A 23,846-nucleotide genomic window follows, 5' to 3' on the forward strand; every position below is an offset into this window, starting at 1 on the left:
TGGGAGCGCAGCTGTGTCCACCCCCACTCTACCTTTAGTGTTTCAGCCCCCCAGGCGGCAAATGTGAGACCAAAACTGTTCTGCCACTCTTAACTACATCTGCTGACAATCCAGCAGCCTCACTGCAGGCTGGTGAGGACCTGTGTCTGTGCTCTAAACAGATGTCGGCGACAACCTGCTAGCTCACACCTGGACAAGCTTCCCTAACCTTGTGGATTGCCAGCTGAAAAATTTATGACTCTAAGGAGTTCCATCCACAAATCAAAGCCTCTCGACTCGACTGTGTGCGGCCCTCAAACTGGGCCACCCTCGGCATTAGCTGGCTTGTAGGAAAGACCAGGGGCGTAAAGGGGAGGAGGAGAAAGCTCTCTCTGCTTTGATACTTCATGCCTAAACTTTAATTACTTGATCAAGGACTTGAATTCAGCAGTGAATTCTCCTGCAAATGAGAACTACCAGGTTTCTAAGCAATAAAAGGAAAACATTTGTTTGGCCTGCTATTTAGCATGACAGTGCTTCCAGTATGTGTGTGAGAGAGAGTTGGTTTGTTTACTGACATGAACTCACAAGAGGTATAGCAGCAGATCTGCACTGAACAATCTATGAATAAATAAAAGGATTTTTTTTTCTGGGGTATAAAACATGCTGTTAGCCAGACAGAAGTTGTGTTCTTATGTTGCCACGGGTCACACCCTAAGGACAATGACTGTATTTTATGCTTCATCCAGCATTATAAATTCTACCCCTCTCTGAGTCAATTGAAATTCAGCCAGATCTTTTCCCCTCTCTCGCTCTCTCTCTCTCTCGTAAAACAAGACACTGGTCACTGCCTTCTCAGGTTCATATAAAATAGAAGTCTCGTTTCCTGCTGGTTCTAAAATTGTTTGCTTATTTCTATGGCAGCAGTGGTTTACAAAAGTCCCATTTTTACAGCTGCAAAACCACAACCAACTTTGGTAGCAAAATTGCACATAGTTTTCAGCCTGTTCGGGTACTATTTTATCAGTGCCTCTACTCACATATTGCATTTACCTGTCAAACTGTCCGGTTTTGTATATGGCACATATGTTTACCAAGTGGATCTACTATGCCTAACTGGATTTCCAACACACTAACAATAACAATCTTGCAACCACAATAAATCTATTGAAAATGTTAATGTACAAAGCTGTACATTGTTACAAAAAGGATATCCCTTACCTGCTACTCTCCTCTCACATTTTATTCCTTCCACCACCACTCTCTGCCTCCATTCCAGCTAAATCTTGCCATTTTTTCCTTTAGAATAGTTCCAAAATCCATCCTATACCATCCACCCCATGAGCAAAAAAAAAAAAAAAAAAAAAAAACTGGTCCATGCCCTGGCCTTTGAATGCAGCAACCTCTTGCTGCTGACCTTCCTACATTTCACATTGCACCCTTCTAGTGTACCTATATGCTGCTGCCAAAACCATCTTCCAGACCCCACGGTTTCAAATATATCACCTCCAGCATCACTGTCTCCATCAGGCCCTGCACTGGCTCTCAACTTCCTTCTCTACCACATTCATCCTCACGTTCAATGCATTGCAGATCTGTGGCCCTACACCTTGGAGCAGATCCTTGGCTGGTGCAGAAATTACACCAGGTTCATAGTCAACCTTTACTGGAATGAGTAATTTAGACTGCAAAGTCCCGGCATGAGGACGTCTCAGCTTTATTTCCCCATAAAGTGTCACGCATCCATGCCCCTGTACAATTTTTTTTATGTAGAGACGTTTCTAAGGTGCTCATTGAATTAGAGCAAGTCTTGTCTTTGCCTTGCCTGCACAAAAAGTAAGAGGACATAAGTGTCTCCCCTTTTCTCCCCTGTGAGAATGACCTGCCTTACAAGTGGCAGTGCAGGGAAGAGAGCAACCTTCTTGGGGCTCCTGCTTCCTGTCACATTCAGAGAGGCAGGCAGGGGTAGGGTGTGGGCAGAGCCTTGACGCCATTCCACTCCCACTTTGCGCCAGTCAGTGCACTAAGACAGAACAATGTGGCTAGGGTGACCAGATGTCCCGATTTTATAGGGACAGTCCTGGTATATGGGGCTCTCTCTTATATAGGCACTTATTACCCCCAACCCATCCCAATTTTTCACACTTGCTGTCTGATCATCTGCTGCTGGTTAAGGCCTGGAGCAGATTATTCCCATGGTCTGCTTCTGGAACAGTATCAATGCACACTACTCCTTACTCAAGGACAGTGATGCATCCCCAAAGTACCTGGAGGAACAGTATCTAATAATATCAGTAATAGTACCTACCGATAACAATGCACCCTAAACAGGTTTGTATTAAACAGGCAGGTTGCACATTTGTACTCTGCATCAAGGACATGTATTTAAAAAGTTTTACATAAGTTTCCAAAAAGTCCTACTTTTGTTATATATAAAATCAACTTCTGAATGAGAGTTCTACTAAGTCAGTGAAGCACTGAGGAAGAAAGTTAACAGATAAGCTGTTTTTAATGGTGAACAGCATACTTGTACTGTCAGCTTGTACGGCTGCTTACGTGAGAAAAGGATATTTATTTTCTTGAAAGGAAGAATATTTCTAGAGTATAGCGTTTCCATGCCAAATTCTGCCCATGTCTGAATGAGTGGGTCCACAGATTTCAAGGGATCAGCAAATCTGCATTTGTGCTAGCAGAGCTCCAAGAGGGGTGTGCTTTGGCCAATAATGGGCAGATTTTGCAAAAAACATGCACAGAGTATCCGCTAACAGGTGCGCTGGAGCGAGTTTATTGAGAATAAGGTATTGTTGCATTTAGCTGGAATAACCTGTTCTAAGTCTCCTCCTCGGATTTGTAGCCAATAAGGCTCTATGAGATAGTAAATATCTTAAAGATAAGTCACAGATCCCAGCATAAAAGGACATCAGGTGGATTTGTGACACTCTCTTTAAGACATGGAGATCAGAAATCAATCACCCACACAACAAGTTTGGGGAGTGTTGCTCTTGACGGAGTTGCACGATCTCTCCCCACCACTACCTCATTTGGGACAGAAAAAAAGACTTACAGCATTCTTCATTTTAATTAACTGCTTCGGGACACCAAGGATCTGTAGCATTTTTTGGCTGGTGATGCATCTTTTTAATGGCACTACTTTTAAATGATTGTTTGTTTCTCTGTTCATCATTGTGTTTTGGCTTTAGAATCAAAGAGTTAAGAACATGAAGACTGTTCCCCTAACCAGTCTACAAAGACACAATATATGAAATACCAAAGCACTTTATTAAGAATATCCTGTCGCCTCAGTAGGAGTTTTCTGGAGGGTGCCGTGAGCAGCCCCTGTCATGATCTGACTTCCTGAATTACAAACCTTATCGTTTCCATCCTTAAAATGAAGAAACTAATACTGTAAAGCAATTGTACAACTTGGTTTAGCTAAGAGGAGTGCATTATCAATGTTCATTCTTATTTATACCTAGAGGCTTAATTTAATAAATAAACCAGAGGGTGTTGTGAAATAGAACCAACTTCCTCTCTCCCTCCACCCCACTAAATGCACACACACACACACACACAAACCTCATCTCCTTGCTGTGGTCGCATCAAAGACACCCTGTCATACTGCCGTCGCAACAGAGCCCACAGTGCGTCAAGTCGACCCTGTAACAATAGAGCAGGTTGATTTTGAGCATTACAGTGTATGTAATTAACAGGGATGTATTTAAATCGAGACAGCTGCTGTCCTGTGTCGTCTTCCAGGGAGCTGATTTAGCCACAGACGTTTCTACATGCAGAGTTGTTCAGGTTTAACTGAAAGGATGAGTTTAAACAGGTGTAGTTAAGCGGCTGCAGCAATCTGTGCGGACACTTTTATTTTGGTTTAAAACCATGATTAGTTCAGTTTAGATGAACCAACTAGGAACAGATTTAAGCTAAACTGAAATAAGCCCCCTTAAACCAAAATAAAATTGTCCACCTAGAATTTGCTTCGGTCTAATGACACTGGTGCAAGTCTGTGTGCAGACAATCCCCTAATAACAGTGAATGACAAGTGCTGCTTAATTGGGACTGTATAAGCATAAATCCTAATTAATGGGAACAAACAGAGCCATGGACAAATGATTAAGTGATGGCTCCACAAAGTGTTAAATGAGTGGGAAATTCTAAGGCCTGGTCTACACTAGAAAATTCGGTTGCTATAACTATATCGCTCAGGGGTGCAAAAAATCCTCACCCCTGAGTGATGCAGTTAAACCGACCTAACCTCCAGTGTAGACAGCACTAGATTGATGGGAGCCATCAACATAGCTACTGCCTCTCTGGGAGGTGGATTACCTATGCTGACAGGAGAACTCCCTCCCGTTGGTGTAGGTAGCGTCTTCACTGAAGTGCTACAGCTTCACAGCGCTTTAAATGTAGACAAGCCCTAAGCTATGGGCTTTTCCAATATAAGGGCTTGTCTACGGCTAGGTCGACACTACCCGCCTGAATCGGCGGGTAGAAATCGATCTCTCGGCGATCGAATTATCGCATCTCGTCGGGACGCGACAATCGATCCCCGAATCGACGCTCTTACTCCACCAGCAGAGGTGGGAGTAAGCACCGTCGACGGGGAGCCGTGGAGGTCGATTTTGCCGCCATCCTCACAGCGGGGTAAGTCGGCTCCGATACGTCGAATTCAGCTACGCTATTTGCGTAGCTGAATTTGCGTATCTTAAATCGCCCCCCCCCCCCCCGTAGTGAAGACCTGCCCTACATGGGAAGTTATACTGGCATGAGGTAAGGTATGAATTTAACGCATTATACTGGTATCACTCACCATATGGACACTTTTATTCCATAATAAGAGTGCCTATTTCCAGTTTAGTTTATGTCACTTTGGAAGTAGTTTAAACTAAACCAGAAAAAACTACTATTATTCCAGAATAAGGGCTGGTCTACACTGGAGGGTTTGGGGGGGGGGGGGTCGATCTAAGATACGCAACTTCAGCTACGAGAATAGTGTAGCTGAAGTCGACGTATCTTAGATGGTCCTCATGGTGCGGGATCGATGGCCGCAGCTTCCCCGTCGACTCCGCTTCTGCCTCTCGCCCTGGTGGAGTTCCGGAGTCGACGGGGAGTGCGTTCGGGGATCGATTTATCGCGTCTAGATGAGACGTGATAAATCGATCCCCAATAGATCGATTGCTACCCACCGATCCAGCGGGTTGTGAAGATGTACCCTAAGAGTGCCTACACGGTGAGTTATACCAGTATAACCATAGCAGCTTAACTATACTGATATAATTTAGCTAAAACAAGCCCTAAGCCTGTGAGCTCATCAATACACAGAGTTGCACTAGTTTAACTAAAGATGGGATTATAAACCGATTTAAGGTAAACCCATGCCACTTCTGTTCGAACGAAAAAACATGATGATCAAACAAAGATAAACTGCTTTTTGTTCATGTATTTTTATGGATTATTTTATTCCGATGACTTTTTTTCAGTCTTCTTTATTAAACAGCTTTTTACTTAACTGAGAGTGACGCTAAACAGGCCGTTCACCAGGTCCTTCCAGAGCTATTCCTGCTCTTCAGTGGCCCAATCCTGCAAGGCACTGAGCACCCTCAACTCTTATTGCCCAGCTCCTTGCTGGTTTGAGCTCCAGCTGCATTGTTGACTTCATGGTACCTGAACCCTTCCCATGTCTATTTGCTATTATAAATTATTAATTTTTATTTTTATTATTATTATTATTCACCAGGTTACATGACTGGTCAGAAGATATTTTGCAGGACTGACTAGCCATTTGTATGGTTTATTTCTCTGTTTGCCAACTGCTGCTGACCCATTTAAAAAGTATCTTCTGTTTCAAGTGAAATTACCAGTTTCAAAGCTATTCCCCGTTTGAGTACTGGCAATAGCTGGAAAGTCAGATGAGTCTTTCAAAATGAAAGAAAGGTTTTAAGTCTGATGCTCAGCAACAAAATGGCTAGCTATCAACCTGCCTGACTTGCCCATGAATTCTCTCTTACATAATACAGTAGGTTTGCGTACTTCAATTTTTTTTCCTGAAAGGTAATTTTAATAGTGTATTAAAAAGAAACTATTGATTGTTTTGCATTGCATTGTTTTTCTGCCCTTTACATTACTCATGATTCAAATGAATCCAACCCATTATATTTCTTGAGCATTTATGTTTTAAAATATTTAAGTTGTGCAGATTTTACAGAATATGCTTTTCAGTCTATTTAATCCTAGGAGAATGTGGTACTGAAACTAAACATGCTGAGAACCCTTTGGGGCTGTAATTAAGTATAATATCAAGAAAGCTCTGAGTGCCAGTGCCACGGGGTTAGCATTGGTGAAAAGTTCTGTTTATTTTACAACCAAAGCATGTTACTATGTAAACCAGAGCATCTCAATTAAATCACCATGTGACCTGGATGCTTTCTGACTGGACATTTGCCTATACACACTTTAATGAAAGATGTCCAAGGACTCCTATCCAGTTTTTCAGAAGAAGCAGCTTACTGTTGGGCTGGAGGTGGCCCATACAGTCTCCAAAGGGAAATCTCTTTATTCAATAATATTACTAGCATTAACCATTTATTTTACTTTCTTTATTTTAGTCAGGTTTCTGTACTTGACTCTTGCTCTTGTTGACTCTGTGCCTATATTTATTTTTTACTTTTTTTCGCAAGAATATCTTGGACCCAGCAAATTATTTAGAAAAACTATTACAAGCTGTAAACAAACAGCTTTAGATTTTTAATCAATCAGATGACAGATGAATGGTGAAATAAACAGAGCAAACATCAATAAAAGGGGATGATCTGATACTCTTCTGTTGGTAGTACCTTACTCTAAGAGTTGTCCCATTGATTTACTCATGGTTCAGGCTGCGAGTCTGTCACGGAAGTCATGGATTCCGTGACTTTCTCTGACCTCCGTGAAATTCCACAACTGCAGTAGCCAGTGTGGCTGACCCCAGGCCTGCCCGAGCAACAGCCCCAGGGCCAGCTTTTCAGGAGGCCTCAGAGCCAAGCACCCCGAGGACCGCCCGAGCAGCGGCTGGTGCGGCTGGCCCCGAGGACCGCCCGAGCAGCAGCGACTGGTGGGGTTGGTCCTGGGGCACCCCAGAGCTGCAGCACCCTGGTGGCCTGCCAGAGCAGTGAGGCCTCAGGGCAGCTAAAATTTGGTCAGGCCCTGAATTTTTGTTTATTGCCTGTGACACGTCCAGGATTTTTACTAAAAATACCCATGACCAGGCCTGCCGACAGGGTGGGAGAAACAGGGCAATTGCCCAGGGGCCCAGGCAATTTAGAAGGGCAGGCCGCAGGACTCCCAGGCATGCGCGCTCTGGGCCCCGCGCTTTGGGGGGCCCCGCAAGCGTTCCCGGAAGTGACGGATTCGGCACTTTCTGCCCCAGGCCCTGGCCCTAGGGCCCAGAATTTCTGTCGATGGGCCTACCCATGACTAAATCTTAGCCTTACTCATGGTGTAAGGTATAATTCATTGTGAATAAGGGTATCAGAATCTGGTGCAGAATAATGAAGTCTAAAATTAAGGGCCACATACTGCCACCCCTACTCCCTCTGAGTTGTCCCTTACTCCAAAAATAGTTCAATTTACTTGAATGGAATTACTTGAGGAGTAAAGTACTACTCGGTATGAGTAAGGGCTGCAAAATCTGGCCTTTAATATAAAGACACAGCAAAGTTACATTCATTTAAAGATTAAAAGATTACCTTAATTGGAGTATACCACTTTTCCTGAGCAGCTTGTGAGGTAGCCTTGGGTTTAGGAGGTTTTGGTTGAAAGGGCTCTTCTGGTTCTTCTGGGAGTTTCACCACAGCATTTTTGGCTTTTTCTAACCTAGCTCCTTCTTCTGTAGATCCCTTATCACCCCAACGAACCTAAATAAAATGAGAATATATGGTATTAATGTGGGCATATGTGTACTAGATAATAGGACTGGGTAAAAAAAGTTAATTTCAAGTTTTTTATGGGGAGGGAAAAAAAAAAAAAGGAAAAAAATTCATGAACATTTTCACTAACATTTCTCGTGATTTGTAACCAGCTCTCCTAGATGTGTCTTGAAACATAACTTGCTAATTCTCAATACTGGAAAACTAAAACAAAATATTAAATGAAGGTTGTACCACAGTGGTGGACAACCTGTGGCCCATCAGGGAAATCCGCTGGCGGGCCGCGAGACAGTTTGTTTGCATTTGCACAGCTGCTCGCAGCTCCCAGTGCCCGTGGTTCGCTATTCCCGGCCAATGGAAACTGCGGGAAGCTGCGGCCAGCATGTCCCTGCGGCCCACGTCACTTCCCGCAGCTCCCATTGGGTGGGAACAGCGAACCGCAACCACTGGGAGCTGCAGGCGGCCATGCAAACGTAAACAAACTGTCTAGCGGCGGGTTGCTCACCACTGTTGTACCATATATCGAAAGAAGGCTGTGCCACTGGAAATTTGGGAAACCTTTCCTTGCTAAAAGGTACAAACCTACTCTAGTTCTAATAACTTGACTTTTCTAGTTCAGATAAATTCGGAGATCTACTTTAAACCTGTCAGTGCAGAACTGGCTATTACCTGTCCTGTACCTCAGACCAGAGTAGTTTTTATGGACAAGAAAGAACTATTTCTTCAACAGTATTTTTTTTAAATGGAAGCTGATTGGAGCTGCTCAGAGGTTTGGAATATTAGAAGTAGTTCTGTGGGAGAGAGATAGCGGGCAGGATGCAGATGAAGTGGCCAAATGCGAATGACATGGTTATCTCCATCGCATAGAACATAATATATATGTGAATATTTCAAATGGAACGAAAATCTTTATTACCGCTCATGGTCAGAAAGGCACATATTTGCATTGTGATATAAAGGTGCACTCAATAAGCTGTAAGGATACAGAACAGAAGAAACACTGGCCCATCAAAGAAAGAAAAATGTCTTGGAGAAAAAAACATGATTTAAACATTGAGCCAAAGTCTTCTATCACTTACATTAGTGCAACCCCACTGCAGTGAATAAGGTAGTCCAAGCGTACTCTAATAACTCACCTGGTAAAATACAGGCTGCTATTTCTTGGGCAGAGGATTAATTTGAACCTTTCTGCTAGGTTACTTAAGGACTTAAAAAAAAAAAAAAAAAAAAACAGGGAATCTTCTTACTGAAATATTAGACAGGGTCTACTTGGAAATGAAAGCCCAATAAGTCGTACAAATGTTTCTGTATCTTTCAGTACTTTTACAGTGTTTTTTATGAAGTTGTTAAAACGTGTTTTAAACACTGTTAAAACCATTTAGTGCTAGATGGTGTATTCCTTATAGAAGAAATGACCTTCCCCTTCAGCTTAAAATAGCTTCACTAAGAAGAAATTGAAACTTGTGGAGTTTGACAACCCAAATTTGATATGAAAACTTACGTCTGTTGTGGGCTGGGCCTGTCAACGCAGCAACAGAAAACTTTCAGGCAATTCTAAAACACAGAGCTGGGAAGAACTGCTCAGAGTTAGCTAACGGTGGCTAAACTATGCTGGACTAGCATGGAAGAGCAATAGCATTGCCTGGGAAGGCAACTTCTTATCTGACCTTCCTAACAGAGGAAAGGAGTTGGTGGCAAAGAGAGAAATGGACATGGTAGAAAAAAGGAATGCAAAAAAGGGCCCAATGGTGACACAGACGATAACCCCCTGGAAGATGGGAAGAACGGGGGGAATGTCTATGGTGATGGAAAGGGATTTGGAGCAAAGGTAAGAAGTTTGTTTGGGAGAGATTAAATTCAAGATGGTGTCAGAACATCTGAGATGTCTGAGACTGGCTGGAGGGGTGGAAGTCAAGGCTACAGAAGTAAATTTTAGAGTCATGAGCTGAGAGGTTGTACCTGAAACTGCTGAAGTGAATGAAAGTTACCTAATGAGAGAGTATAGAAAGAGGAGAGGAGAGGAAAGGAGAGACACTGTGGGTCACTATAAGATTGTTGCCTTCTTATCTTTTCTTCCCCATCTAAGGAAACAGTAAAGGCACTGCCTACAGGACTGCAAGAGAATCAGGAAAGCACAGAGGAACAAGAGGAAGTGGAAGAAGACTGAATGACCATATGCACTGAAAACAGCACAGAAACTCAGAGGAATAGAACACAGACTTGACTCTATGACATAGCAGAGAGAAGGCTATGGTGAAGGAGGACCTTGGTGAAGGAGGAGGCGGTCAGGACATTGGTGAAGGTAGGTTCAGGAGTGAGTTTTTCGACAAAGATAAAAAATCATGCTTATAAGCAGAAGAAACAAGAGAGAAGTAGGGGATGAAACAAGGAGCAAGAGAGGATAGGAAAGGGGGATAGAGCTGAGAAGATAGACTGAGAGTTAGAGGCAGTAGCACATTCAGTAGCAAAAAGGAAACACTGGAGTCAGAGATCAGAATGATGGAGAAGAGGGTAAACCAGGCTATGGGGAAACAATGAAGGGGTAGAGCCCTTCCATACAGTATCAACTTTATTTTAGAAAGATTCAGCAGGAAACTGGGCAGAGAAAGAACAGTGGCTAAGAAGAGAAGTGACAGTAAAGAAGAGTCAGTAGGGGCTGATGTCACAGGAGTAAATCAAGTAGGAGAAACAAAGCTTTTTAGAAAGCTCTAGGGTTTCTGTGGGGTTTTTTTTTTCAATTTTTAAATTAAAAAACTTGCCTATTTTTCCTTAATTTACCCAAGTTTCTAGAAAACTCTGTGTCCACGTTTAACGTCAAGTAAAAAAGAAGCCTCCTTCCTAATGTTCCCTGGAGTCACCAGGACCAGCTCACCTTCACTTTTCCTAGAAATCTTTCCTTTTGCCCCCTACCTCCACAATTATACCTGCCTGAGTCACCAGACAGACAACATTCAGTCCTGATCCAGTGAAAGGTTTAAGGGCTGATATCTCCTCACCCAGATGGACTAGAAAGGGGCGATTAATATAATTTGAAAGTCAGGAACTCCCCTCCCCTATATTCTGTGCCACTTTGTTCCATTAATAGTGGCCACTGAATCCCGTATTACCAATCAGAGGTGAAGTCTCACACTCCACTGCCATACATGGCTATGCAGGCGGAAGGTAACTGAAAGATCAGAGGGCAATTCTGCAAGGTGCTGAGTACTCTCAACTCCCACAGAGGGCAAGAGGGGCTGAGTACCACGTAGGAGAGGCCTTAAAAGGGTCTTGGCTATGACTGTACCATGTTTGTGTTTTCAACAATAATTTCAAAATGGTTTCAGCTTTTAGCCCTTTGTCCTGGCCAAAATTCCAGCGATAAATTAAAACATGTCTTGTAAATAATGCTGTGTTTGAGCTAATACTCACTGTAATTTATTATGCATGCAATTTAGTGCCAGAAGTGCACTACACGACTCACAGACAAAGCAGAGAACAGGATCCCAGCTCTGAAGGGCTTGCAATCTACTTTGTCCACATGAGCAAGTTGCACTCCTTTAACTTAAAATCAGCTTTTAAACCAATTTAGTTAAACTGGTGGAAACGATGCATGGCACTCTTATTGCGGTAGTAGTAAAAGTGGCTTACTTCTGTTTAATTTAAGATGATTCTGAACTGACTCAAGCTAAACTGAAATAAGCCTGGTTAAAACTGAATTAAGAATGTTCATACAGCCTTTTGCATCAGTTTAAAAATCACAGGTGCAACTCTCTTGTTACCAGCACAACCACTGCCCTATTATTGTCTAACCTGAAGATTTCTCAAAGTTGTCCTATCATCTATTGAGCTAGATTCTTATATAAGCCCAAACACCATAGCACCTCAGTGTCTTACAAACGTCAGATAATGACCATAGCCTCAGAGAGAATAGAGAAGCATTATCATCTCCATTTTACAGATAGGAACCTACATACCTTTAAAAATCTGGTCCACAGTGCTTATAAGGTAACATCTGCTTGTAGTTGCACACATGGGTATCTGAGATGCAACTGTTTTTTCCTCTATACTTAGAATAGTAAATATGGCTATGTGGTAAATGTAAACTTTTTAATTGCAACAAGGGTGTATTTATGTTAAATTAGGTGTTAGGTTCCTGTTTAATAGGAACATGCCCCATTTTCAAAAATATTACCATTTAAACTCTGCAACCTTCTTTGAAGACTCACCATGACCCCAGGTGGGAATCCAGACCCATACTCTGGAGTCCAATTCATTATAGTCGGGCCTCGATTTACACGGCATTTTTTTTTTTAAACACTGTCTCAGTTATGCACAGTCCATTAATGTGACCCTTTGTTTTTGTACACAGTTTGGATTCACTTTTACACGGTGCAGCACGGTAACCAAGATGCGCAGATCAGTGGCATAACCAAGACTGGACACTTGGGTGGGCTCCAGCTTCGGGTGGTTGGGCAATGACGGGGGAGAGGAGGCAGGAGGAATGGGGCAGGAGGGATCGGGGCTGCCTCCTCATTCACCACCTGCAAGGCTGGCTGGAGGGGAGTTAGACACTCTGGCCAGGGGACCACTGCCCCAGGCGCGCTCCACCCACCCGCCACTCCAGCTGGGGAGCGCGGTTGGGGCGCGGGAGCTTGCCCACTCCCCGGCTAGAATGCCAGGCGGATGGAGCGGGGCAAGCCCCCATGCCCCGACCCCGCTCCCCAGGTGCACACCTGGGGCTGGGGCGGGGGCCTGGCCAGAATGTCCATGGCCCTCCGCAAGGCCGGCTGGAAGGGGTGAGGGGAGGCGATCCCTCCTGCCCAATCCCTCCTGCCTCTCCTCCCCCACCATTGCCCACCCACCCAAAGTCAGGGCCCACCCCACTGCTCCACGCTCCACACTCCCCAGCCGCCCCAGACACCCCAGGTGAATCCTCAGAGTTCTGACTTCAACAACATCAGCATTATCAATAATTTCAAGTTCATCCTCAACATCAGTAAAGGCTGGTAGCAAATTTAAATTTCATTAAAAGATTTTAATAAAACTTGTATTGGATAAATTAGGGAGGTCATCATGTGAGCATGGAACCTAAACCCTTATTTCCCATAGGCCTTTGATATCTTTTTACACGATTTCTATTTGAACAATATTTTTTCAAGAACGTAACCACCGTGTAAATTGAGGCCCGAGTGTACTTTCTAAAACCCTCTGGGATCGCTTGGATTTGAAAGGTGCTGCATAAAACATTTTTTCCATCTACATTCCTCTAAACTAATCATTTAGAACTGCCAAAGGCCCTAATTCTGCCCTCACTTACAGAAGCAGATTTCAGGAGCGCTCAAGGAGGAGTGGGCCCCGTTATGTTTAGTTGTGGTTTTGATACCTTGGATACTGACAGGGTTTTTTTTTTTTAAATCAAGTTAAAATGCACAAGAAAATTGCCTTGCAAATTCCATACAGGCTGACTTAACTATAAAATGTGACATAAGGACATACCCATAAGGATGCACATTTTTCATTCTGTTTTAATTAACATGGTGCTATCATGTCTCTTCAAAGACAGGCACTGTTGTAGCTGTGCGTTCCTTACGGATCAAGCCTCTCCTTAATGTCACTATTGTCAGTGCGTTTGGCTGGCCCACAGTTGGAGTACTTATGTTACGCTGCAATTTCTTCCAAAACACTCAAAAAGGCTCTCACTCTCCTCCTCATTAGCTTGATGGAATCAGCATGCCTTTCAGCATCTATTTAGAGTTCAGATCAAATGGAACTAATGAAATCAGTTCTTCCATAATCTGCTGAGATACGCTTAGGATTCTTTCAGAGGGTAAACATTTTAGGAGGCTGATGTCGGTGGGAAGCAAGCAAACATGATACAATTATATTTCCACCACACTTTGTTGCCATCAACTTGAGCCTCAGAAAACTTGTATTTTCAAGCATCAGTGTTTCTCTTTCTTTCCAGAGTACAAACCTCCATTCTTTTAATTCCTCCCACTCCTCGTCCTCCGTAGTAGGAAGCATCCACTGTCGGCCATTTTTTGTTAGGCAATGGGTCTTCTTCTTCTTCTTCCTGTCCATAAAGTCAAAAACATTTTTTGCACCAAGTTCTTTTCTAGCACATGCTTTTATTAGTGTTCACAAACAGAGTTTTCCAGACTTAAATATAACTCTAGTGTGACAGCAGCAGATTTTAAAGGCACTCACATGGCTAGCAGTTTTCATTATTTCACATGCTATCTGGGCACGCTTGGAAATGTTTTTTGCACATGGGAGAACATCGCTGGCAACCATCAGAAGTGTCCCAAACTATGACCAGTGTTCTCAAGCCATTTAATAAACTGGACTTTCCACTAATCAGAGCTCATTCACCCCATTATCCTCCTTTCCAGTAATGAGAACAAACAAAACACTGAGAGAGAAAAATCATTAACATTGTTTCCCTCTTTTAAAAACGTTGTGTGCTTAAAGAGCCAGATTCCCAACCAGAGGCCTGCTCCAGTAAAATGGCTTTGCTCTCTGTACAAAACCCAGGGCAATAGCCAAAGGACAGAGGGGCAGAATCATCAACAGCCTGCAGTAGACTGATCGCAACAGATCTGCAGCTCTTAGTGGAGGGCCAAGGGTGGGTAGCAGACATATTCCGCTGGTCTCCCATGTGACGTTTGGACCAAGTGATCCTGAGCTGTGGCCGCACACACTTGACTTAAGGACCTGCTTGAACGTACACTTAAATCTGAATCAAGGCCCATGTGCAGACCCACCCGTGATACTCCTAGAACACCCACTTGCCCAGGACTGAGTGACCTGGTCTGCTATCCAGAGCACAGAAGGTTGCAGAATCAGCCTACAAAGATTCTCCAAAGCTTCTTGGACACTAAGCCACACTGTGAACAGCGGCGGGCTCCACAGATAGAAGAGTCTTGTAGCACCTTTTTTTTTTTTTTTGGCAGATCATAGCTTGAGAACAGACTGTAGATGATTAAAATGATTGGATTCATCCAGTCAGTTTCAGGGGCAGCCCTCCTTGCTCTACTGCTCACATCTCCAATCCAGATACCAGCTCAAGGACATTCTGTTGGATATTCCCTAAGGTGCTCACCAAGACAAGACCTATTTCTCTATACCCCAGGAGTGGATTTTGCTCCACAGGAATAGAAGGCTAATCCCGCAGCGTGGTTCCCCTCTGCTCTCCCCTTTTCCATCCCACTTCCATAGATCTCATGAGGTCCTCAGAAAGGAATTCCTAATATCTGCAGGAAAGGAGATTTTACCAGAGTGGGAAGTGCACAAACGACAGGCTCTTCTCCTGCACATCTCAGCAAACCATCTGGAAGGGGAGAATGTCCCCACCCCAATCTGACACCAACCCAAGGTTTCATCCCTCCCCAGTCCCATGTTCGGACGATTTCCAAACAGAAGGAACTTCTAACACCAAAGCATTTTGTTAAGGGAAGTCAAAGTTGCAAGCATTTGTCAGTGGCTTAAGTGACTTTCGTCACTATCAGACTTACAAGTTAAGAGGAAAAAAAAAATTAGAACCCCAGGAATTTCAGAGGTAAGGTTTCCCTTTCACAAGTGACAGTCATTCTCAAATTACAATCCCAATCTTAACTCTGCCCCCAAGGCAATGTAGGGTTCTCGGATCGATTTTGGAAGTAATGCATATTGCTCTCTTTACAGTTCATCTTAAGAAATTTGTTTGTTCAGCTGAATCTCTCTAAATCAGAGAGCTCAGATAAAGGAGTGATGGTGAAAGTGATGGCTCAAATCCTGGACTAGCTGTCCAATATTTTCAAGAACATCTGGCCCCAACAATTATTTGGCACTGTTTTCTGCTGGTGTATACAAGTATAATAAAGCCTATAGCCTTTAATTTTGAACATCTGCAATTTTTAACATGTAACGAGAAGAGGAATCACACCCTAATCCATTTCTATCCAGATATACGATGTATCTGTGTGCACTTTTTTTTTTTAAACAAGGTGGGGGGGGGAAATCCTACTTTTTTTCCCCCCACTAGAAGAAGATGGGAAAAAGAAGTGAGAGAACGGGCGGGGAAAAGCCTAAAAATTTGAAACAAAGTTTTTCAAAATGAAACAGTTTTTAACTTGACCTAACTCGTGTGATAACTACGAATTGATTTTACCTTTTGTTAACTGCAATTTTGCTTAGTTTAAGGCCCTTTTACAATGCCAGAATGGTAAAAAGGGGCCTCTGTATAAATGAGAATCAGGCCTGCTGGCTCACGCTACAGAAAGTTTAGCATATGCCTCTAAGTCTTTGCAGGATCAGGGCCTTAATTGTCATTTGTGTGTGACTGTGTGGTTTTGTGAAAGTGGTAACCTTAGCTCTGAATTTCCTGGATTTCTAATATTTAGGGCTTTTGGGTGAAGGTGGGGGTGTTAATTGTAATGTTCCTCAAAGGTGATATAAATTCAAAACACTGGTATGTGCCTGCAACCCTAATTTTACCTTAATGAAGTCTTTTTGTGTTTTCTCAGGCAAAGTTGGATTACCATGTGCCCTCCATCTCACAGAATCATAGAATATCAGGGTTGGAAGGGACCTCAGGAGGTCATCTAGTCCAACCCTGTTGGGGTTACTAGGCCTGCCTAAGCCAGAGTTCTTCCATGTTTTAACTCTGTCCTTCCATGTTTAACTCTGATCGACCTCAACAGCCAAGGACAGGAATTGGAATGTGTAAACAGCTAGTTAGCAATTACGACCTTGCTCATTTCAGGTACCAAACAATAATGATGAGGTTTGCATGTTTGTAGTTGGGGAAGGGGTAATAAACTAAGGGTAAACAGGACCAAATAACTGTTTAGAGAGAAGTTACTAACAAGCTAGATTTATAGCCCTAGAATGATTTAGTTGCTTAAATGTATAAACAGGCCTTCGGTAGAGAGGGGAGGGGGAGTAGGGGGGTGGTAGGAAGGGGGAGGGGGGGGGGGCTTAGTTGTAAAATGTATAAAGAGAGAAACTGTTTTTGCTGGTGTGCTCGATTTGAGACTTGCCTGTCTCCTTGCACCACTTTGAGATCTCAAATAAACTTTGATTGTTTCTCCACCCCGGTATGTTTATTGGCGCGAAGCACTCCGGGCAACGAACCTCACTGTTGCTGTCCTCGGGCCCCTGTGCCGGCAACAACCCCCTGCTCAAAGCAGGACCAATTCCCAACTAAATCATCCCAGCCAGGGCTTTGTCAAGCCTGACCTTAAAAACCTCTAAGGAAGGAGATTCCACCACCTCCCTAGGTAACCCATTCCAGTGCTTCACCACCCTCCTAGTGAAAAAGTTTTTCCTAATATCCAACCTAAACCTCCTCGACTGCAACTTGAGACCATTACTCCTTGTTCTGTCATCAGGTACCACTGAGAACAGTCTAGATACATACTCTTTGGAACCCCCTTTCACGTAGTTGAAAGCAGCTATCAAATCCCCCCTCATTCTTCTCTTCTGCAGACTAAACAATCCCAGTTCCCTCAGCCTCTCCTCATAAATCATGTGCTCCAGCCCCCTAATCAGTTTTGTTGCCCTCCGCTGGACTCTTTCCAATTTTTCCACATCCTTCTTGCAGTGTGGGGCCCAAAACTGGACACAGTACTCCAGATGAGGCCTCACCAATGTCGAATAGAGGGGAATGATCACGTCCCTCGATCTGCTGGCAATGCCCCTACTTATACAGCCCACAATGCCGTTAGCCTTCTTGGCAACAAGGGAACACTGTTGACTCATATCCAGCTTCTCGTCCACTGTAACCCCTAGGTCCTTTTCTGCAGAACTGCTTCCTAGCCATTCGGTCCCTAGTCTGTAACAGTACATGGGATTCTTCCGTCCTAAGTGCAGGACTCTGCACTTGTCCTTGTTGAACCTCATCAGGTTTCTTTTGGCCCAATCCTCTAATTTGTCTAGGTCCCTCTGTATCCTGTCCCTACCCTCCAACGTATCTACCACTCCTCCCGGTTTAGTGTCATCTGCAAACTTGCTGAGAGTGCAGTCCATGCCATCCTCCAGATCATTAATGAAGATATTGAACAAAACCGGCCCCAGGACCAACCCCTGGGGCACTCCACTTGAAACCAGCTGCCAACTAGACATGGAGCCATTGATCACTACAAGCTTAATATTCAATAATAAAACAAAGCAATATTTGTAGTTGGTTATTTGTACAGAACTCTGTACATATGATAAGCACCAAGTATCATGATTACCAGCAACAAAAATACAGTATCTTGGATTATTTTGTTTTAAAAAGGTGGGTCAGATGCCACCCAGAATTCTAGCAGTCTGGCCTGTGCAAGAGCACACATGCAACACAAAGCCATTTATTTGAAAGAATTTTGGGAGGAAGTTTAGAATATGTACCTGGAGGAGAACAAGGGGGCAGGGGATGATTAAAGGGTTTTATTGGTGCTTTAATTTACTGTCTGGCTGAGTTAATTCAGTGTATGTCATGAACTGTTATTTTAAGATCGTTCGCTGTTAGGAAGCTTCGAGTTTCTTGTTATGGTGGGTTTTACTGTTATTTTAAATAAATAAAACTGGGCATCACATATGATAAGCACCAAGTATCATTATTATCAGCATCAAAAATATAGTACCTTTGATTATTTTATTTTGTTTTTAACAAGGTGGGACAGATGCAGCCCAAAGAGGGGATGGCGCTAGTTAAGGAGGAATTGTGGCTAGAGTAGCTAGTTATCTGTGGTACTTACATGGTCCCCACCAATGTAATATCTGAGGACCTCATATCTTTTCGATGTATTTATCCTCCAAACCTCTCTGTGAGATAGGGAAGTGCTATTACCTCCATTTCACAGATGGAGGCACAAAAAAAGCAGCTTCCCCAAGGTCACAGAAGTCGTCTGTGGACAGATCTGGGACCTGAACTTTGGTCTCTCACGTGCCAGGAAAATACCCTAACCACTGTGACATCTTTTCTCTCCAGCAACTGGGGGAAAAGAGCTGGTTTGTAATATACAGCAATATTTAATAGGATGGTGTAATGTAATTAATGTAACTGGTGGTTTGCTAGGATGATGTCTTCTTGTAAGGGTCAACAAACATCCTCATACTGTACCTCTTTTGGAGCTGGAGGTGGTGGTGGAGGATCCTTGATGACCTAAAAACAATACAAAGAGAAGCATGAGTGACAGCAGTCAGCGACTGCAAATGACCTTCAAAATCTGATAGAGTACCTTAGTTGTTAACCATTCCGCTATGAATCCCCAATGTTTCTTCACAAACTGGCAACTGCTGTTGCAACTCCCTGGACTCCTGATTACCAAACGTGTGTGGGGATGAACACCATCCCTCTAATATAAAATAAAATCAACTTGTTGACAGGCACTCTTTGGGACATGACTGCCCATTTACTTACTAATTGGATAAGGTTCAGTCATTCTAAGTAAGAGCCAGTGATGAAGTCCTATGTTGTTAATTAGTCAGTATCAGCAAAAGGCAGCCCAAAAGTCTATCTCAGGACTTGCTTAACTATAAACCAGCTTTCTCATGTCATGTGGAGAATTTCTGGCCCAGTGACAAGTGTGAAATGCCTTCCGGAAACTCAAGATCAACTCTAGGCCTTTAAACTATCCACCCAAATTATTTCTGCAGCTTTCACATTTCAGATCTATAATTTCAAAATGGCTCTCCTTTGTGGTGCTCAGTGTGGAATGCCTACAGTGCGGTGTTGCTACATTCACAAGCATTCTTAAATTGCTACTGGAAAATAATCCCTCCTGTTAAGGAGGTTCATTTCTAATTTATAGCCATCCACGGGGTTTCTGGCACATAAATATTAACAATTTGTCAACAGAGTGGAAAACAGGAAGGCGAGCGCATGCCAGGGAGCTTTCATGTTAGTAATAAAAGCCCACTATTCGCTCTACATGAAGTGCTCCTAATCTTATTTAGCTTAGTCTTAGTCTTTAATTTAATATGCAATATAGCATAAAAAATAGACTTACGCCACTTAAACCCCTTCCACTTTCTTTCTGCTCTCTTACACACATGCAGCGCATGTTCCCCGGCTACTCACTTCAAAATTTCCAACAAGCCATTAAACAGAAAAAATGCACCAATGTATTTATTAAGATGATAGCAAAAATTAAAGTCAGAAACAGTTTTCTGCAAAACAGAAACAAGCTGCACTTAGCAGACTACAGGTGGGCTCGCTCTGTGGCCAAGCTAACAGTAAAGAAATACTTTATCTATACAAACAGTCATGATTTTCTGTGCCTCAGTATTGTTCAGATATGAAAAAAGAAATACTCCACCTATACTAGGACTCATGATTATTTTGTGCATTGGTACAATACAGATTTGATTAAAATATATAAAATGACTGCTACATAAAAAGCTCCCAAAATTATATTTGTATTGAAATACTCGTTATGTTATTTTATCCCTATCCCTGCCATTAATTCCAGTACTTTAATTACCTTCACCAGTGCCTCTGAATATCAAGTAAATAAATGGACTCATGGCATCATATGTAGAAGAAATGTTTTTTTAAATCTTGATAAAAGTAACTTGGATGTCACCACTGACATCTCAGATAATAATGCCACCAAAATAGTTTACTTCCAAAATAAATGTGGGCATCACATAGAGGTATGATATTAAAACGAATACAGTTAAAAGTAAATGCATGATATAACTGGAAACATATTACCAAATACTTCAGAATTAAAATATTAAACTGGTTCATTAGTTCTTAGAACCTTCAACAGGTAGGAGAACAAATTATGGACTTTCAACGGAAGGATGTTTGTTTCATGCTTGCAAAAGTGTGTTAGAACATGATTTTTCCTCCTATACTTTTTAACTTAAGGATGAATAAATAATGTTTCTGTAGTGCATTCCAGCACCGGATCTCAGAGGACTTTACAAACATTAACTAGTTAATCCACATAACATCCCTGTGAAGTGGATCAGCACTATTATGCCCACTTTATAGATGGGAAACTTGAAGCAGAGGGGATACGGACCAGATTTGCAAAGGTATTTAGGCACCTGAAGATGTGCATAGGCACCAAGAAACATTGAAGTTTATCCAAAGATCAACACCTATAAGATTCTCTCAATATTATAAAACTCACATTATCTTGTTTCAACTCCCATCCCTTTTTCCTTCCACTTTCTTTATCTATTATCTTAAATTTCGCTATTTGTCTGAGGCCTTTTCAGAGCTGAGGCTTTTTGTTGTATCAACCAGCAAGGTACTATCAAACTTCAACAGGACTTTATTTTTACAGTGGAAACCTCTTTACCAAGCTGCTGCTGCACCCTCTGTAACTCTCACTCAGCCTCTTCAACTCCTCTCCCCTCCTTCCTGTTTCCTGTCCTTTCAGACTCCCAGCAGCCAGTGCTCCCAGTTCTAACAATTACAAGCAACATCTAAACACCACACCTTTCTGTCAGTAAAATGCCACAAAACGTTATGGCCCTTGTAGCAGGGTGGTTACCCCGCTCCTGCCCTGAAGGGCTTAAAACAGCCCTGGAGGAGGGTTGTGGCTGGGAGCGGCTAAACTGGGCTGATTGGGAAGCAACTGCAGCTGGGCCACACCCCAATCAGGCCTCAGCTGGTCCTATATAAAAACGCTGGTAACCAAAGGCCAAGCATCAGGGGGTAGCCGTGTTAGTCTGTATCTACAAAAACAACAAGGAGTCTGGTGGCACCTTAAAGACTAACAGATTTATTTGGGCATAAGCTTTCGTGAGTAAAAACCTCACTTCTTCGGATGCACCGAAGGTTTTTACTCACGAAAGCTTATGCCCAAATAAAGGCCAAGCAGTCTCTCTGCCTTCAGAGGGAGAAGGGCCTGGCTGCAGTGAGCTAGAGACAGAGTACCTGAGTGGAGCAGGGCTGGGGACAGGCTAGGGAACTCCAGCCTGGAAAGCCCCCGGCTGTGGCCTAGTAGGAGGCTAAGGAGTACTGGGGGTTGCAGAGGGCAGCCCAGGGGTAGGCCAAGACAGCAGGTGCAAACCCAACCTTGCCTGTGATGAGTGGCCTATACTGCAGTCTTGCCCCAAGGAGCGGGGGCTAGTTGGTGACTGGCAGTAGCCTTATTCTGAGGTGAGGTAGGGATAGTGAGTGGGGGTTCCCTGGGGAGGGGAGACCCTAGTACTGAGGGGTGTACTGCCAAGGGGTAGCACCTCAGATAAAAGGGTACTGGGGTCTGAAAGAGGGACACGGGGGCTGGAGGACAGGCAGACCACTGGCCTGCAGGGGGTGCTCCAATGCTGAAACGAGCTAATTCCAAGAGACCACCAGCAGGAGGTGCCGCAGGGGTGAGTCTGCCCCTCTACACCCTATATAACTATTTATCAATAATTCATAACTGTCATTTCTTTCTTACGCCCTTGAGACTCTCCTAAGCAGAGACAACTAAGTGTGCCAAAATACGTATTAATTTTATGATGTGGGCTAATGCTCATTAGCACCAAATACCTATTAATTTCAATGGGACCAAGATTTGAACCACAAAAAAAAAAATCTAATCCAAAACCCATTAAGGGCCTGATCTAAACTCCACTGAAATCAAGGAAAAGACTCGTGACAACTTCAATAGGCTTTGTAAGTCAGTGGAAGCCTTTCCACTGACATACCGGACATGAGATCAAGCCCTAAAATGGTGCTGCTAAACTCACTGGAGTTGTAGGATAAACTAGATTTAAAATGAGCTAATGCATTAATCAGCTGCAGTTACTAACAGCTTCAGAAGATGAACCTTGTTTGAAAATGTACCCCTCCATGAAGTGACACTGGTGTGAGAAAATAATCTGCTTTGAGTAGCAGATATTTGGCCCTGTTGAGAGAAATGGTATGAAAATGCTCCCACCCTTATGTTTCAAGAGGAGACACACACACACACACACACACACAGTCAGTACTTATTCCAATTTGATTTTTAAAGCAAAGTTCACTGGGAAGCCATTATTAAATGCAATTTTAAAAAACAGTCTAGGGAATTTAGGCATTTTTTGTAGTAAATTATTCAAATGCAGTATGAGAATTTGCAGATATTAAAAGACATAATATTGCAAGATTGCCTGAATTTTTTTCTTCATTCACATTAGTAAAATGCAGTACTGACGGTTCTGAAGAGCACTTCTCTGTCTTAACCATATGTACAATTTGATTTGTCTCCAATTTTTTTTTGTTTGGTTTTATCATCAGGGAGGACTGCATCTCATTTACTTAGTTACAAAGAATGAAGACTTGAGTTTGGAGGAGAGCCGATTTTCTTTATATAAAAAAAAAAGTTAGTTGCTTCAGGCAACAGTCCTTTTGATCCACTCATTAACACTTTTCAAATGTTCCAGTGATGTGGGCATTAGGAAATGTCAGCACTAGAGCCTGAAGCCAGTTTGATACAATCATATGTTCTGATATTCAAGGAGGAGTGAAAGAACTGTCAACAGTGAACTCCCTTTTAAAAAAATAAAAAATAAAAGGCAAAAAAAACCCCTGGTACTGTACATAGACTGCAGATCAACTAACATCTCGAGAACTGACTCCTGCCAATGATTAAGCAGAATACCTAAGTCATCTAAAGTGTAGTCCACCAACTGCCTGCAGATAATAGAAGGCAGGAACTTCTGCAGTTCTCATTTGTTTTTGTTCAAAGTCTGTAACAACTTTATTCCTTTTTGTTTTGATTCTGGTGATATAACAGTTTTTAGGTTTGGGAGCTGCTGCTCTCTTCCTGTCCCATGAAACTAAATACTTCCATCAGCAAGACAACATGTCTATGGTTTCATCCACCGTTTCTCTAATGTTCTTGAAGGAGTGATCAATAGTCAAGGATATTTACATTGAAGACAGTAATAGGCAACTAACTGGGATAATGAATAATGTTAACATGCTGGATGTGGAATAGAAGGAAGGAATAAGAGAACATTATCATAATCTAAGGATTTGCAGTGTTGTTGTAGCTGCATTGGTACCAGGATATTATAGATACA

At 42.8% G+C, this 23,846-nt stretch overlaps 1 protein-coding gene and 1 long non-coding RNA gene across 4 annotated transcripts in view; one reads left to right on the top strand and one right to left on the bottom strand.

Annotated features, from left to right (window-relative positions):
• The window catches only part of ANTXR2 (ANTXR cell adhesion molecule 2), a 176,799-nt gene that overhangs the window by 68,063 nt on the left and 84,890 nt on the right, over nucleotides 1-23,846 (bottom strand). For both annotated transcript variants that reach the window (XM_034770867.1, XM_034770866.1), the window contains 4 exons: nucleotides 18,955-18,996; nucleotides 13,843-13,941; nucleotides 7,710-7,877; nucleotides 3,556-3,636 (listed from right to left, as the gene is read on the bottom strand). In XM_034770867.1, coding sequence (XP_034626758.1) covers nucleotides 3,556-3,636; nucleotides 7,710-7,877; nucleotides 13,843-13,941; nucleotides 18,955-18,996 — 390 coding nt within the window. The remainder of the gene's footprint in view (nucleotides 1-3,555; nucleotides 3,637-7,709; nucleotides 7,878-13,842; nucleotides 13,942-18,954; nucleotides 18,997-23,846) is intronic.
• Nucleotides 9,431-23,309, top strand: LOC117877624. Of its 2 annotated transcripts, none has more exons than XR_004645775.1 (3): nucleotides 9,431-9,717; nucleotides 9,976-10,191; nucleotides 23,059-23,309. It is a non-coding gene; the product is annotated as an uncharacterized LOC117877624 (long non-coding RNA). The 2 variants fall into 2 exon arrangements; XR_004645774.1 differs by lacking the exon at nucleotides 23,059-23,309 and adding an exon at nucleotides 16,373-16,451.

This window comes from Trachemys scripta, chromosome 5, assembly GCF_013100865.1.
Source record: "Trachemys scripta elegans isolate TJP31775 chromosome 5, CAS_Tse_1.0, whole genome shotgun sequence".
Lineage (NCBI taxonomy): Eukaryota > Metazoa > Chordata > Testudines > Emydidae > Trachemys > Trachemys scripta.